Source organism: Raphanus sativus, chromosome 3, assembly GCF_000801105.2.
Source record: "Raphanus sativus cultivar WK10039 chromosome 3, ASM80110v3, whole genome shotgun sequence".
NCBI lineage: Eukaryota > Viridiplantae > Streptophyta > Magnoliopsida > Brassicales > Brassicaceae > Raphanus > Raphanus sativus.
The window spans coordinates 5,089,028-5,103,200 of record NC_079513.1 but is presented as its reverse complement, the minus strand read 5'-3'; the positions used below and the strand labels follow the sequence as shown (position 1 = coordinate 5,103,200).

General features: G+C 33.4%; 1 protein-coding gene and 1 long non-coding RNA gene across 2 annotated transcripts; one reads left to right on the top strand and one right to left on the bottom strand.

The window, feature by feature from the left end:
- Positions 1 to 3,666: 3,666 nt before the first annotated feature.
- Positions 3,667 to 4,916, top strand: LOC130509652 (uncharacterized). Its single transcript, XR_008943656.1, has 4 exons — positions 3,667 to 3,844; positions 3,959 to 4,147; positions 4,237 to 4,372; positions 4,600 to 4,916. It is a non-coding gene; the product is annotated as an uncharacterized LOC130509652 (long non-coding RNA).
- A 1,267-nt stretch (positions 4,917 to 6,183) lies between these two features.
- LOC130509905 (uncharacterized) lies at positions 6,184 to 9,767 on the bottom strand. Its single transcript, XM_057006217.1, has 10 exons — positions 9,667 to 9,767; positions 9,489 to 9,585; positions 8,772 to 9,244; positions 8,558 to 8,561; positions 7,921 to 8,444; positions 7,544 to 7,836; positions 7,359 to 7,458; positions 7,179 to 7,270; positions 6,927 to 7,094; positions 6,184 to 6,758 (listed from the first exon to the last, which is right to left on the bottom strand). The coding sequence occupies exons 1-10, from the start codon at positions 9,765 to 9,767 to the stop codon at positions 6,184 to 6,186; spliced, it is 2,427 nt and encodes an 808-aa protein (XP_056862197.1).
- Between the last annotated feature and the right edge of the window lie 4,406 nt (positions 9,768 to 14,173).

Sequence of the window (14,173 nt, the reverse complement as noted above, 5' to 3'; positions counted from 1 at the left end):
TTCTTCTTGAATTTATTCATCACGTCGCCGGATTTGCTCTCTTATTTCGCCAGAAATCACCTCTAATGTCGCTGGAATCGCCTTCTCTCGAAATTAAGGTTCCAAATTGTAGATGTCGAGTTATGTTGTAAGTAAAAGAAATTAAAACTAACGACAAACGTTTAAAACTTAACTGTTGACTTTCGTAGTCTTTAATTGGCAAGGTCAACAATTAGTTGGGGCATTAAATCGCGCGAACCATAGTTCGGTATTAAAATTGCCGATTGCAAATACTTGGGGAATTAAATGCCCATTTTCCCCATTATTAATATCATTTTTCATGTTTAAAGAGGTAAATAACCACTTATAACACTAGTGTTAACTAATCTAGACTTAGGGTTTAGAGTTGAGAATTCAAGTTTTGGAATGTGAGATTTAGGATTTTAATAAATATATAAATAAATACCTATTTTTTTCTAAACATTTTTTAAAAATAAATTCAAAAATAATTTCCAACTTCTAAAATAAAATTTGCAAAAATAAAATTCAAAATAATAATAAAAAAGAAATTCAAAAAATATTTATCGAAATTCGAATTTAAAGTTAAAATAAATATTTTAGTTATAAATAATATTTATATTATATATATATAAAGCAAAGGGTATAAGAGTCTTTTTCCTCTTTAATGAATAAGATATTTTTAAAAATGTCCATTTAATAAAGTAAACATGATTAATGGTATCTTAATGTGGTAAAAATGAAATTTCCACATAAATGAGGAGATACTTAAAAATAAATAAATTATTGTTTATCTTACGCTCCTATGAAGTACAATATTCTTCTTTGCCTGCAATTCAGAATAAATACACTTAAAATAGGATTAAAATTAATAATCCCTCTGTTTCGCTATGTAAATAGTTTTGCTCAAAGCGCGGATATTAAAAATTTTTAACCTTTTCTAAAGCAGAAATAAAAACGTTTTTTTTTATTACACACAATCTGCCCCATTTAATCAGAGAGAGATTATTGTTAGTAATAAAATTAATAAAATTTTAAAGTAATCTTCGATATAGATAATATAGTGTCTTCAATTTATTTGTCGGGATGAAGCTCTCCATTATCATGGTGCATCTTATTCACGTCGAATGCCCGAGTGAACATATGCAAGTTTGATTGTGGTTTGTTGATTTTATTAAATATTTTCAGTTCCTTTTTCTTTTTCATTTTTTCTTCATTTTGATCCATAGTTTTATGAAGAAAAAATAGGTTGAAGAAAGCAAACCGAATAGAAAAAATAATGGAAGAAAGACAGAACTTACGTTTGTATTTATAGTGGATTAAGAAATATATTTTTTGGTAACTAATAAATGTTAGTTGGTTAGGTTTTACGTTTTAGTTTCTTTTGTGTTCTCTTTTGGGTTTTCTTTGCATGTTTTGAAGGGATGGAGAGAGACCCTGTGTTTCTCTTCAAATTCATTCCCACCAGTTTCAACTCTCCGTATCCGGGAGGTGGGAGCTTTGTCAGCTCTGCCGTCACCGGCTTTCTTTTCCGGGGTGAAGGTTCCATAGTCTTGCGTCGCCGGCTTTAGGTGGTTCCGATTTTGGAACGGGTATGGTGTTTAGAGCGGTTTATGGTTTCTGTGTTGTCGGCTTTGTTTTGATGGATGAGATCTCGAGATCGATGAAGCTCTTCGAAAGTAAGACGAAATAAGGTAGAATAGAGATGGTTCGTGGTTGTCAAGGCGTCAGTGGTGGTTCTGAAGGCTCGGGATGAGATCTCGAAACAGTTTCGATGGAGGCTCTCCACATTTATGAGCTCAGACCAGGAAAGGGTGTGTGGACTAGGTCCCGGTGTGTTCCGACGAAACTCGAGATGAGGCGTCTGGGACGCATGTTCATGCGTGCAGCTGTTAGGGTTTTCATCGGTTTGGGCTTTAGGCTCATTCCGTTCTTTTGTTTTGGCATTGTGTATGTGGGCCTCAAGTTTAGTTGTTCTATGGGCTTTTAATTTGTATTCTCAAGGTTTTAGTTGACTAACATTGTAAGTTGTATTCAAAAACATTGAAGACTAACAAATGCTTTTAAGTTTTCAGTGGAATATTATTTAAATTATTTTATTGCTTTGGGTTTTGAGAACACTTTATATTGTGAAACATTTTTTTTTCCTAAAACTACTTACATATAGAAACAGAAGGAGTATTTAAATTAATTCAGAAGAAACATAAACAAAAGTTAATGTGGAGATAAAAACTAGTCAACGAAATCGATGGGATCAATGTTTTCCCTTAGAAATAATCTTCCGAGAAAAAGTAAGATTTAACTTTCCTTTAGTTTTAAAAAGTTTGATACTTAAATATCAAATAAAATTATCAAGTATGAAAAAACACAAATGCAAGAACATATGTAACTGAAAAATAAAGAGAAATTGCTTGAATACCATAAATTGGCTACATATTTTCAAATATACAATCAACCAAAATACCCTAACATTTGATTCTTTTTACAGTTTAGTTTTAAGGGTGAGATTGGCTTACAAATATTTTATAAATTATTTTAAATTATTTAGAAGGGTTAGTTTAGTCTTTTTCATCACAAACTTAAAGTATTGATGTTAGAAAGTTTGTTTTGGAATGATTTTTTTCCCAAAATAAAACTATATAAACAAACTAATAGTCATTTATAAATGAGATAATAAATGTATTTATTCTTATACATTGGTTTCAAACTTATTTGTGATTTTTTTTAACAATTATTCTAAGTGATCGTTGTCTCTTTTAAGATCATTGTTAAGGGAGAAGGAGAGTAGTTTTAGGTTTAATTATTCAGGGGTACAATGGTATTTTGTCTATTAAATATTCTTTAAAGGTAAAATTGGTTAAAGTAAAAATGGAATATGGTACAAGAAAAATGGTATTTGTTGTGAAACAAGAGAAATAAGAAATCGGTTATTCTTCTTCTTATCCAATAGACAATGATACATTAATAATAGGAACTAGACCTCGCGCGCGGGTATGAATTTTCGATTTATTTTTTACTAAATGATGAATGTGTTATATATAATCGTATTATATTTACTATATAATGTTTTGGTTGCGTATTTAACCATCTACTGTATACGAAGAATATTGGATATCATAACAACAAATGAAACTGGAGCGTTAGTACGGGAATTAATTATGTGTGTTTGATGTTTTTGTGTTTCAAGTTTTTTAATTAGTACTAAACGATTTGATTAAAAAGTTTAGGGATCTGAAAATAGATTTTTTTCACTTTTATTTGTTAAACATAATATTATACGAACAATAATGTATATAATGTATTCTATTTGAAAAAATATTTTTTTTCTTTTAGAGATTTGTAATATATATATATATATATATTATTAACGTTATTGTATTTTAAATATGAGGAACTAATGAATTATATATTTATGTAGAAAAGACACAGCCTTTTAATGGTTTAACACAGATGTAAAGCTGCAAAAGGATATTAATTTTAATTTAAACATCTAAATATGAATATAAATAACGTAAACAAAAATAATGTATGGGCTTGGTTTTGTATATACATAAGTAATAATAGTCGAGAAGAAAAATATGTTGAAAGGTCCATAAAGTAAAAGCCCAAGGTGCATTAGTATTTTTTCCGGGAAGCGTAACAGAAAAAAAAACTTCGCCAAGTGTTAACAAATAAAATATCTGACTTTGGTTATATTTTTCTGTCGGTGAAAGCGAAGAGTCTTTCTCTTTCTTCTTCGATGTTCTTGAGGAATCTTAGAGAAGGAAAATCATTGAAATCCGTTCAACAAAATCTCATCAGTTCTTACAAATCGTGATGTTAGGGATCAAAAAAGAGGTTGCGCAAGGTATGTATATGTAACCCTAACTCTGTTTTAAGGATTTCGATTGATCTATTTTCTGTTTTCAAGTTTTATTGTTAACCGAGTTTTTAAAATATATTTTATATACTATAATTGCAGATCAACTTCTAATTTCGCAGATCTACACTATCTGTGGCTGCAGTTTTTGAGGTTTGTGTACCTGAGGACCTACAGAAACTTAAAATTGAAGATGAGCAGATTGAAGGTCTACTGGCGGCTCTCCAACGAAGTGAGAAGACGATGTTTGCTGTTTCAAGTAATCCTTCTGAATCAAAACTATACCTTGAGGTAGGTAGCTTTTAGACATGTTAATTTAGAGTCAACGCTGTGATTTTTTTGTCTCATATATTTAATAAGTCTTGAATATGCTATTACAGGGGCCAGTTCATGCTGATGTTGCTGTTCCAAGAGGAAAGACTTGTTACCTCTCCGAGTTAAGAACAGGAACATAAGTAATCGTTGTTAATCAGAGCACGCAATAGAGAAGGGCCGCTTTTCCTCGTGGATGCTAAGGTTTGTATATTATTATGTTCTTTTATATATATACTATGTTGTTTCAAATGGAAAATTAGTGAACAGGGTTCAAACTCTGTTATTTTTTTAACATTATTCTGGAAAAAAATATATATAAGACAATGTTATCTTGATTGTTCGGTTAACTTAGACAAATTCATAAGAAGTTTATTAAACAACAGTAAAGTAAATCTAATCTGCCGTTTTTTTTTTGTATTTTTCAACAGTTATTATTGTTTCAAGTTAGAGTTGAATGGTTTGGATGTATACAAAGAAGATCTGAAGCAATAAATACATTATCTGCAGTGTTCTAAAGAGCAATAGGGCAAGGTCTACTATATAGAAGATAAGTTATTTAAAACAAATGTGTCTTCTTCTACGTTAATAAGTTAGTTTCAGTTTTAATATATCATGGATACTTTGTTAAAATCTGTTACAAATTTTTATTTGACAGGGTCCATACAATTTGAAGCTCAAATCTAATGGAATTGAGCTTATTACAAATGAAACACATTGGAGAGAGACATAACGTTATGCTTCCCGTAAGCAAGTAAGTGCATTTTTACTGATGCTTGAATAAGGTAGATACTAATTAGGCTTCGAACTGAATCTGGTAGTTAGGAGAACAACATGAGTTTATTTGATGAATGTTGATTGAAATGTGGTCTTTTACGATGTCATTCTTGATTGAGTGTGTATTTCATTAGAAAAAACTATGCCACAAAATCTTAGCATCAAAGTAAATATCTTGCAATAGTATATAAGAAGCAAAACATAGTTCCAAAACAACTGAAAGAAAGTAAACAGATAGATTCGAGAATATGAAATTCAAATCCACGTTCAAAGTTTGATGTAAATATTGCCTTCAGATGTCACGCTAGCCAGCAAAATAGCTTGAATACCTACAAAATATTAGAAAATGTAATTTCCGAAAATATAAACAATTTAGTGGATAAAAGCAAAATTATTAACCTGGTCACGGTCCCCTGACTTATAGATTGTTGAAAACTTCTTTGAAGACAACATTCATTGTCTTCCGCTGTGGCTTACCTTCTTTGTCTACTATCAAAATTTTCAATCCTTTCTTTGATGTGACCCTGGAAATTGCCACATATAGCTGTCCATGTGAAAACACAGGTCTTGGTAGAAACAGACCAACTTCAGAGAGTGATTGCCCTTGACTTTTATTTTTTGTCATTGCAAAGGCCACAGCCAAAGGCAATTGTCTTCTGCGCATCTTAAAAGGTAACCTGTGTGTCTGATGGTTGAATCAACAACCTCGGAATGTAAACAATTTCCCCAACCTTTTCTCCAGTTATTATTCTAGCGCCAATCATGAAATCCATAAGTTCGGTAACCTGAAGTCTAGTTACATTCATTAACCCTGCAGTAGGTTGAATGTTTCGTAAAACCATAATAGGACAACCGATCTTGAGTCGCAGACTATGGTTTGGCAAACCAGAAACCTTAATAGTATTCAGAAAATCAGCCCCCAAGGCTTCGTTTTTGACCGAGCTTTTATCGGAAGGATCAATACTGTCTGCACTTAGATAAATTTTTTCTTCACCTGCAATATTCGAATCCAACGGTTAGTTTATTAGTAACACTTCCAAATACAGAAATTCTTAAGAGTAACGAATAGAATTCACCTTCAAGCTGATCCAACATATACTCATTTATCATATTGACATCTTCGTTTGTTGGGCACATGATTGCTCTTTGTTGAAAAAACTTGGGATCTTTATTCATCTGTAATGACTGAATATCACCATAGACAGCTTTGCTGATTGCTTCAATAGGTTCAGCCGAGTCTAGAATAAGAATTCAGAAGGAATTTCAATCTCTGCTTCCCCATCGTTTGGTTCATTAATCTTCTCATCGCCAATATTCAATATCCATTCTGAAAAATCTTTAAGATCTGCTGCCTCCTCTGGTACTAAAGAATCCGATAACAATCGCATGTTCTTTGTTAATTGTAAAACTCTGCAGTGTTCCCAAAGGTATGATGAATTCAGTGCTGCCAATACAATTTCAGCTCTACCAGCTCCATTTATCACAGGGAGAACCTGCCTAAAATCACCTCCAAATACCACGACCTTCCCACCAAATGGATTATTCCTGTCCTTTCCAATAATATCAGACAAACTCCGATCCAAAGCTTCAAAACAATACTTGCTCATCATTGGTGCTTCATCCCATATGATGAGTGAAGACTCTTTAACTAAATTTGCCTGGTCCGTTCCATGAGACATTGTACATGACGAAAACTCATCAGGATTTAGTGGAATTCCAAATCTTGAATGGGCAGTCCTACCTCCTTGCAGCAACAATGACGCAATTCCACTTGATGCAACGTTCAAAACTATATCTCCTCGACTTCTAACAGCTGCAGAAAGTAATTTCCATAGAAATGTTTTTCCAGTTCCACCAAATCCATAAACAAAAAACATTCCACCTTTCTCTCATTCACAGCAGTCAGGATCTCATCATATTTTTTTTTGCTCAGCAGTCATCTTCTGAATGTCTCTTTCAAGAGTCTGAGATAATTCTTCACGTGAATAGTTGCGCTCATCTAGTATCAACACATTTGAATCATGTCGACTCGTCTTTTGCAGCTTCGGCATAGAAGTAAATCTGGCTAGAGTAGTCCCACAACGCCTCAAAAGACTGTCAATCTCTTGGAGAGCAAATTTCTTTTTGTCCTCATCAGTTAACAATAGTCCTAAATGAAAAAAAATGAGGTTAAACCAGATATCAAAAGGTAGATATATATATTAAAAACGAATTCAATTAAATACATGCTAACCTGGTCCATTGAAATATTTCCTTCTGTTATACTCTATATCTTCTGAAAGATGCTCCCATGTTTTCTCCCACACAACTTCTGGACTGGATAAACTGTTATTTATCAGCATAATTACAAATATCTGTCGCAGTTCACTTCCTGAGCAAGTACTGACTTCTGCTTAAAATATCTTCAATGTACTCCTTATCATCGTCCAATAACCCTCGAGCAGAACATGCTTCCTTGTATCCAGGATAAAGAACTCCTTCATAAGTTTTCAAGTCATCATAACTTGTAGGACCTTTAACAATGTTAAGCAACATACGCAAAAAAATAAGCATCTTCCTGGATCCGCGGAGCATAGTTAATCCTTCCTATACTGAAACCTCTTTTTTTCCTGTTCCACTTCTTCTTCTTCTTGTCATAGGTAAAGAAGTTTGGTATCTGGGCATATGTAAGAGTTCTAGCAAGTTCATCAACTTTATTAAGCTCAAACCATGCCAAGAACATAGTATTCTCAATGAGCTTGCGACTGACAACAACTTTCATTTTATCTTTTCCCTTGAAGATAATTTTCTGTTTTCCGGGAAGATGGAAACTAAGCTTCTCAACTGAGACAGACCGGTAGTGAATAGGAAATTTAAAGATTCTCCAAGCACCTTCACATGCAGATACATATCTAGAAGAAGAAAAACAATATTTAATTTTACTAAGCAATGAATCATAATAAATATTTAAAAAGAAAGAAATCATAATGATGTACCTGCAGTCGAAAAAATCTTTTATTTCATTTTTCTTCTTCTCGACTTTTCCATCTTTCACATTCCCTTCCACAGCATTTCCCTCCACGTCTGGTTGAACAATAGGAGCAGGAGGCTCATCATTTGCTAACATACTTTCAACAATATGAGCAGGAGGCTCAACAGCCCTTTGTTGATGTTGTGACTTAAATAAGTACTTAATAGAACCAGCTTGGTTGCACCATTCCACATTAATGTGACCTCGATAACGAAGAGACAGTCTCTTGTTGTAAGGAATGACAAATCGATTATCACATTTGACCCCATTCTTCTCGACAAAACAAACAGACTGCTCCCTTCTCCTATAAATCGGAAAACCTTCTTCATTAATGGTTGTCTGATCCGAAAATGATTTAGGGTATAACTTTGAGCACACTCCATTTTCCATGCATGGGAAATTCATATTAGCAGCTCCACATGGTCCATGAATCATTGTATCTTTAATCACCTCGTAGAGTTCTGGTTCTTCCTCCTTGTTAGGGAATTTCTGCAGATATCATCTTGTCTATATCATCTGTGGTGGGAAGCTTGCTTGTTGGATGCAAAAAGAGGAGGATATGGGCATGTGGTAGGCCACGTTTTTGGAACTCAATAGTATACATAGCTGAAAAATACATAACAAAATAAAAGATTAGTTAAGAACAGGGTACATGTACAAAACAATCAGGAGTCATAAAGAAACTTACATGCCACTGTCTTGCCAAGAAGGTTTTTTTTTGTTAGATCTTCCATTAATGAATCAAGTTTAAGTTTGAAGATCCTACAAACAATGTCCGGCCTGTCCTCAACCTTTAGGTTTCTTCGCTTAACATACCTTGTGATTTCTGGCCATTTAGGATTGCAAGTAAAAGTGATGAAGAGATCTGGAAATCCAAAATGCTTGCATATGGTCATAGCATCCAAGTAATTATTTTTCATATATCTAGGACTCCCAGTGAAAGATGCTGGCAAGGTGAATTCCTGTCCTTGGTCATGCAAGTCGTTCTTTCCAGCATTCTCTGATTCTTCTATTGAATCATAACTATCTGATCTCAAAGTAGACTGATTGAACTTAAGATAGCGTAGACGGTTAGACTCGATAGTAGTGTATGCATCGACCAGGAATTGCTGAAAAAGTCTCCTAGAATGCAAAAGACTGTGTGATTCATTATCACGTTCATGCAGTCGGAAAGCAAAGAATTGTCTCATGCTGATATTAGGCTTCTTAAGCTTTTTCGATGCTGCTGTAACACCTTTCGTTATACCCAACCTGAATTCATCTTCTCCATAGGTAAACAATAGAGGATACTGAAGTGCAAGATAGGAAGCATGAATTTCGCTTATCCTCTTTAGCTTTCCAATTTTGCTCAAGGACAATATCTCTATTTTCCATATCAAGATTAAAATCTCCAGGAATCAGAGCAGCAACCTCCGACGCAGAAGGGGTATTATATGTCCTTCCATCTTTTTCACGATTGCTAACAATCCTCATATGAAATGCGTCCTCTGGATCAGTCTTGAAACGATCTTTAGCTGATCTGAACTACTTTACATAAGGATTGACCTCATCTAACATCTTGATCAGAAGGTTAATAATTTCTGGTTTGAGCTTGTCTTTCTTCTGAGTTTTGAATTTCCCTTTTCCTAAGCTGTCATTTATAAAATAATAATTTAGACAAAAGAAAAAAATACAAACTTAGTCAAATCAGAAGAACAAACAACGAACTTACCTCAAGCAGTTTGCTCTATTATTAACCTCATTTTCAGTGTCCACTATATAAAGTTGGCCGAACTTGGCATCTTTTCCCTCGTTAGGTTGTAAGCTTCCCATAAGGTGATAATTTTCCCCTTGCAGTTGAAACATAGAAGGTCCTAAACCATTTTGGACTGATCTGTTTACTTCCCTCCAAGTGAAGTGAAGGAGAACACCATGTTGTAAGGTCTCATATTGTTCTGGAAATGCTTACTCAATTTATCATCTCCTCCATCAGCCTCTTGAGAACAATTGGTGGTTCCTTTAATAATGGTAGTTTCACTTGACCTTGCAAGCAACATAGTGCAAATGTCGGATTCGTAGAGTTCTTGCGCTTGTTTTAGGCGTTCACCATACCACATAATACACCACAGTGAGACATTTGTGTTTAGGATCACCTTCATCAATATATCCTGCATGTTGTAAACATATTCATTAAAAAATAAGTTATAAATATCTTATAATCGTGCAAAGAACAATACTTAAAATTTAGCTTGTTATAAGTATCTTATAGAGTACCTTCTTCCTTCTTATAAACTGAACTTCTTTTCGATTTTGAGATCGTTCGATGATTTTGACATACACAAAACGATTCTGGTCGGTAAGGATCTGTGCTGGCTGTCGCAATGAGCAATAAAATCATGAATCCATCAGTATCACGACCATCATTTTCCGAGTCTGTACTTTCTTGAGAACTACAGTCAAAATCCAGTTCATCTTCTCCACCACAGACACCTACATCATATTTGAATCAAGTTCATATGAATAATAAGTAACTGTGTGGAATTTAATTAAAACGAAAAAAATTAGCCTTAGTAGAACATAGTCTCCAATTACCTTCATCAAAATCATCTTCATCAGTTGCCTCATGTTCAGTTTGATTATAAGACCTTCCTAATGACGATCCGAATTCTGTATTAGCTAGAGAATTTCTTATATTTGAAATGTCATTCAAAACTGAAAGTGGCGTGTCCCTTTGTCTCTTTGAATTAATGGTCTGAGCTGAAGTAAGTCTCGAGTCTGGCAAAAACCGATGCTACATATAAAACATCAAAAACCTGTTATTAGTCACCTTCAATAAATTTTGTTTTTTTTACATCCGAGAATGTTTTTAACTTACAATGTAAAAGATGTCAGACAACTGCTGCTGATTGGTGTGTTTGAGATTTTATTGGACATCAAATCAACACCTTTCATGGAAATATACATAACACTATTTAGTAAAATAATAGTAGTATAGAGAATATATTAGTTTAGAAAACATCTATCTTACCAAATAGGCGAACTGGTTTAGGGTTTGGTGTTTGATTTGAGTTGGTGCTCTGTTGATGTTTCGGACTGAATGACGAAGATGTTATTGAAGATGGAGTGAGGAACCAATTTCATGCATAACCCTCTTAAAAATCGATCTCACAGGAACAGAACCAGTTGAAAAGTTAGGACTGAGATTATCATTCCTGCTAAGAGAAATCCGCTGAGGCATTTTATTTTTGTGTGCATTAGGAGGAACGTTCTCCTTTTCGTTTCCATCCCCTCGTTTTCTTTTCATGGTGATTTGAGTCTTTCGATTTGGCAAAGGGGGTGAAAGTGTTTGTTTTAATTATGATACACTGCTTTCACTTTCTCCATTTTGTCTTTTTTAAAAAATATCATTACATTAATGACTCGATATCAAAAGAATATATTGATATGGTAAATGAATATTGGTATATTTTGTTTAAGCTGTTACGATCTGTATATTAGTTTTTGAAATTGGTTGTAAATAAAAGCTGTTTAGATATTTACATTTCTTAGAAATTGAGAAAATACTTGAGTGCAAGGTGATCATTAACTTAGGTCTCGCCAGTATATGGTTTAACTATTTTTTTTTGTATATTTCAGATTCAACTTCATTTGATTTTTTAATGCTTCCAATTATTTATGTATTATATGTTAATGTTCAATATACATATTTCTCATATATATATGATCCTAACGGCTTGTCCCAATAGTTTGATACGCAGGGGTATTTTGGTACGCAGGGTAAAGGGAGCATATAAGAAGGTCCGACGTCGACTCAAATTAATCTTTCAGGTAAACAATACTTCCCAACATATGCTAGGTTGTTTTTTTAGAAATATAAAGCAGTAATCTTTCTGTATATGAGAAAAATAATTTATTGATAAATGAAACAAAGCGACAAACTAAGAGAGAAATAGTTAAATTTAAAAAACAAAAGAAAAAAGAACTGATATAGCCAAAAGACATGAAACTCTCAATGAAATAAAATTCAAATAAAAAAAAAAAACATGCAAGAAAACGATGAAGCAATGCGAAAACATTCTCTTTAATCAGCTTAGCTCTTCTCCAACTTGATTGAGAGTGGGCAAATCTTCTTTGAGGCAGAAGTCAGGTATGCTATCTCTCCATCAATCTCTTTTCTTTTAGAGAGAGGGGTTGAACAATCTTCTGATGTTTGAGTGTTTTCCTTGATCACAACACCTATTAAAATTAATGGAAAAAAGAGATAAACTTACGGTAGATAGAAGTTTATATTCAGAAAATACATAATTCGTTATGAATATTAATTACCCCTCCGGATGATAAACTGGAGGAACCACCTTCAGTCTGAGTTAGCGGTTCAGACTCAGATTCGATTTCTGAATGATATCACCTGACCAAACCTCTGAAACCTTGAAGATAGCTGATCCATCTGAGGAAGTACTTATTCCAAAACAATAAGATTTTCCCACTAAATCAAGAATAGGTTTAGGTAAAATCTCAGGATCTTCAGTCTGTAAAAAAAACACTGATAAGTTTAATATAAAACGAAAATATAGTAAAAGGGTTGTATAAGATTTGAAATCAAATAATAGATATTAATAAACTTGCCTCCTCATATGAACCATCCCATAGATCAGTAGCTGGGACACCAACAATTGATAGAGCAACAGAATTAAGTAACATAACCTTACATGTTCCACTGTCGTCCTCAACAATCAAATGAAGTTTGAATCTGAATATAAAAAAAAAAACAGTTAAACCATATAATGGCGAGAACTATGTTGAAAGAATGACAAATTTAAGAAAATACTTACTTCGGTTCAACGTTAGAAACATTGGCACGACAATGTTTGCAACGGAATAAGGGTTTGTCACTTTGATTACCATTCTTAATGATCATTTCAACACTATGCTTGCATCTGTTACATCCAAAATAGAACCAATTCCAATCTGTATCAATCGCCTTAACTGAACACACGATTTTGGTCTGGTCCAGCTACAATATTTGTAAAATAATTATGTTAATAAAATGTACAAATTAAAAATGATATGTATTAAAGTTTAATAGAATGGAGACAGCAATGATTTGCGTATACTAACCTCAGACATTTCAATGATTTCTGAAATCATTGAAATACCAACATCATTCCAATCGTCAGCAACATTAATGATTTCTCTTTTCCCATGCTTCTTGTCCGTGAGAGCAAGAGGGAGAGGATCATCTTCTAACCTGGATATCATATAAGTAGTTATAAGAATTTTAAAGAGTATCAAACCACAATTGTTTCACAAAATAGTAATAAAAATATTTTACCTCATTCTGAAATCGACTGCCTCAGTCACTGTTGGGTTCAGATCCAACACTGATGCATCAAATGCATTTGTAATTTGAATTTCACCTAATAAAAAAAACATTGTGGGTCATTCTTAGTAATTAAAAAAAATTATGTTAAGAAAACAATTACCTCGAAACTCGCCAATTTTGGCAAACTTAACAACCAAACAGTTGTTCTTTTCAAGTGAATCACGGGCAAGATTTTCGATTTTCTCAGCATAGGATCCCAAAGACAACAGGCTAAATTCTTACCGCTACGGAATAAAAAAAGTACATTGAACGAAACGTCCGACCAAATAACAACACACAAGTTTTATCATAAATCAAAAACATAATACCTGATGTCCTCATACGAAACTGAATTCTCTTTCGGTCCTCATCGTGCACTCGAACAATTTGGACATCAGAAATGTCATAAGGATGACCAAGAATGTCTATATTTTAGAAATAAAAGAGTTTAATATTAGAGTTGTTATATACAAAATAAATATGATATAAAAACAGAAAAAAAAATATATACCAATGAGAATGTTAGGATCTTCACTCCCCGTTTGAAATCCTTTTGTAATTGGCTAAACTCAAGAAAGGGCTATCATCTTTGTGGTCGGAGTTGCCAAAAACCGTTTCATTGGTGATAGTAATTTTATACTGATGGTTCGTTGGTCGGAATTTCCCTTTACCCACTGCAGATACCTTAAAGTTTTCAATTACACGCCACTCCCCAACGGAAGGTTACGTTGGGTACGAAACATGAGTGCTCTGTGACATGATGCATGGATCTTAACACCCTGTAAACAATTTAAAAATTATTAGAACTTAAAGCATATAGAGCAGATTATATAATGGATCTAAGGAAGAAGGTATGCAAAGTTAAATATAGAGCAGA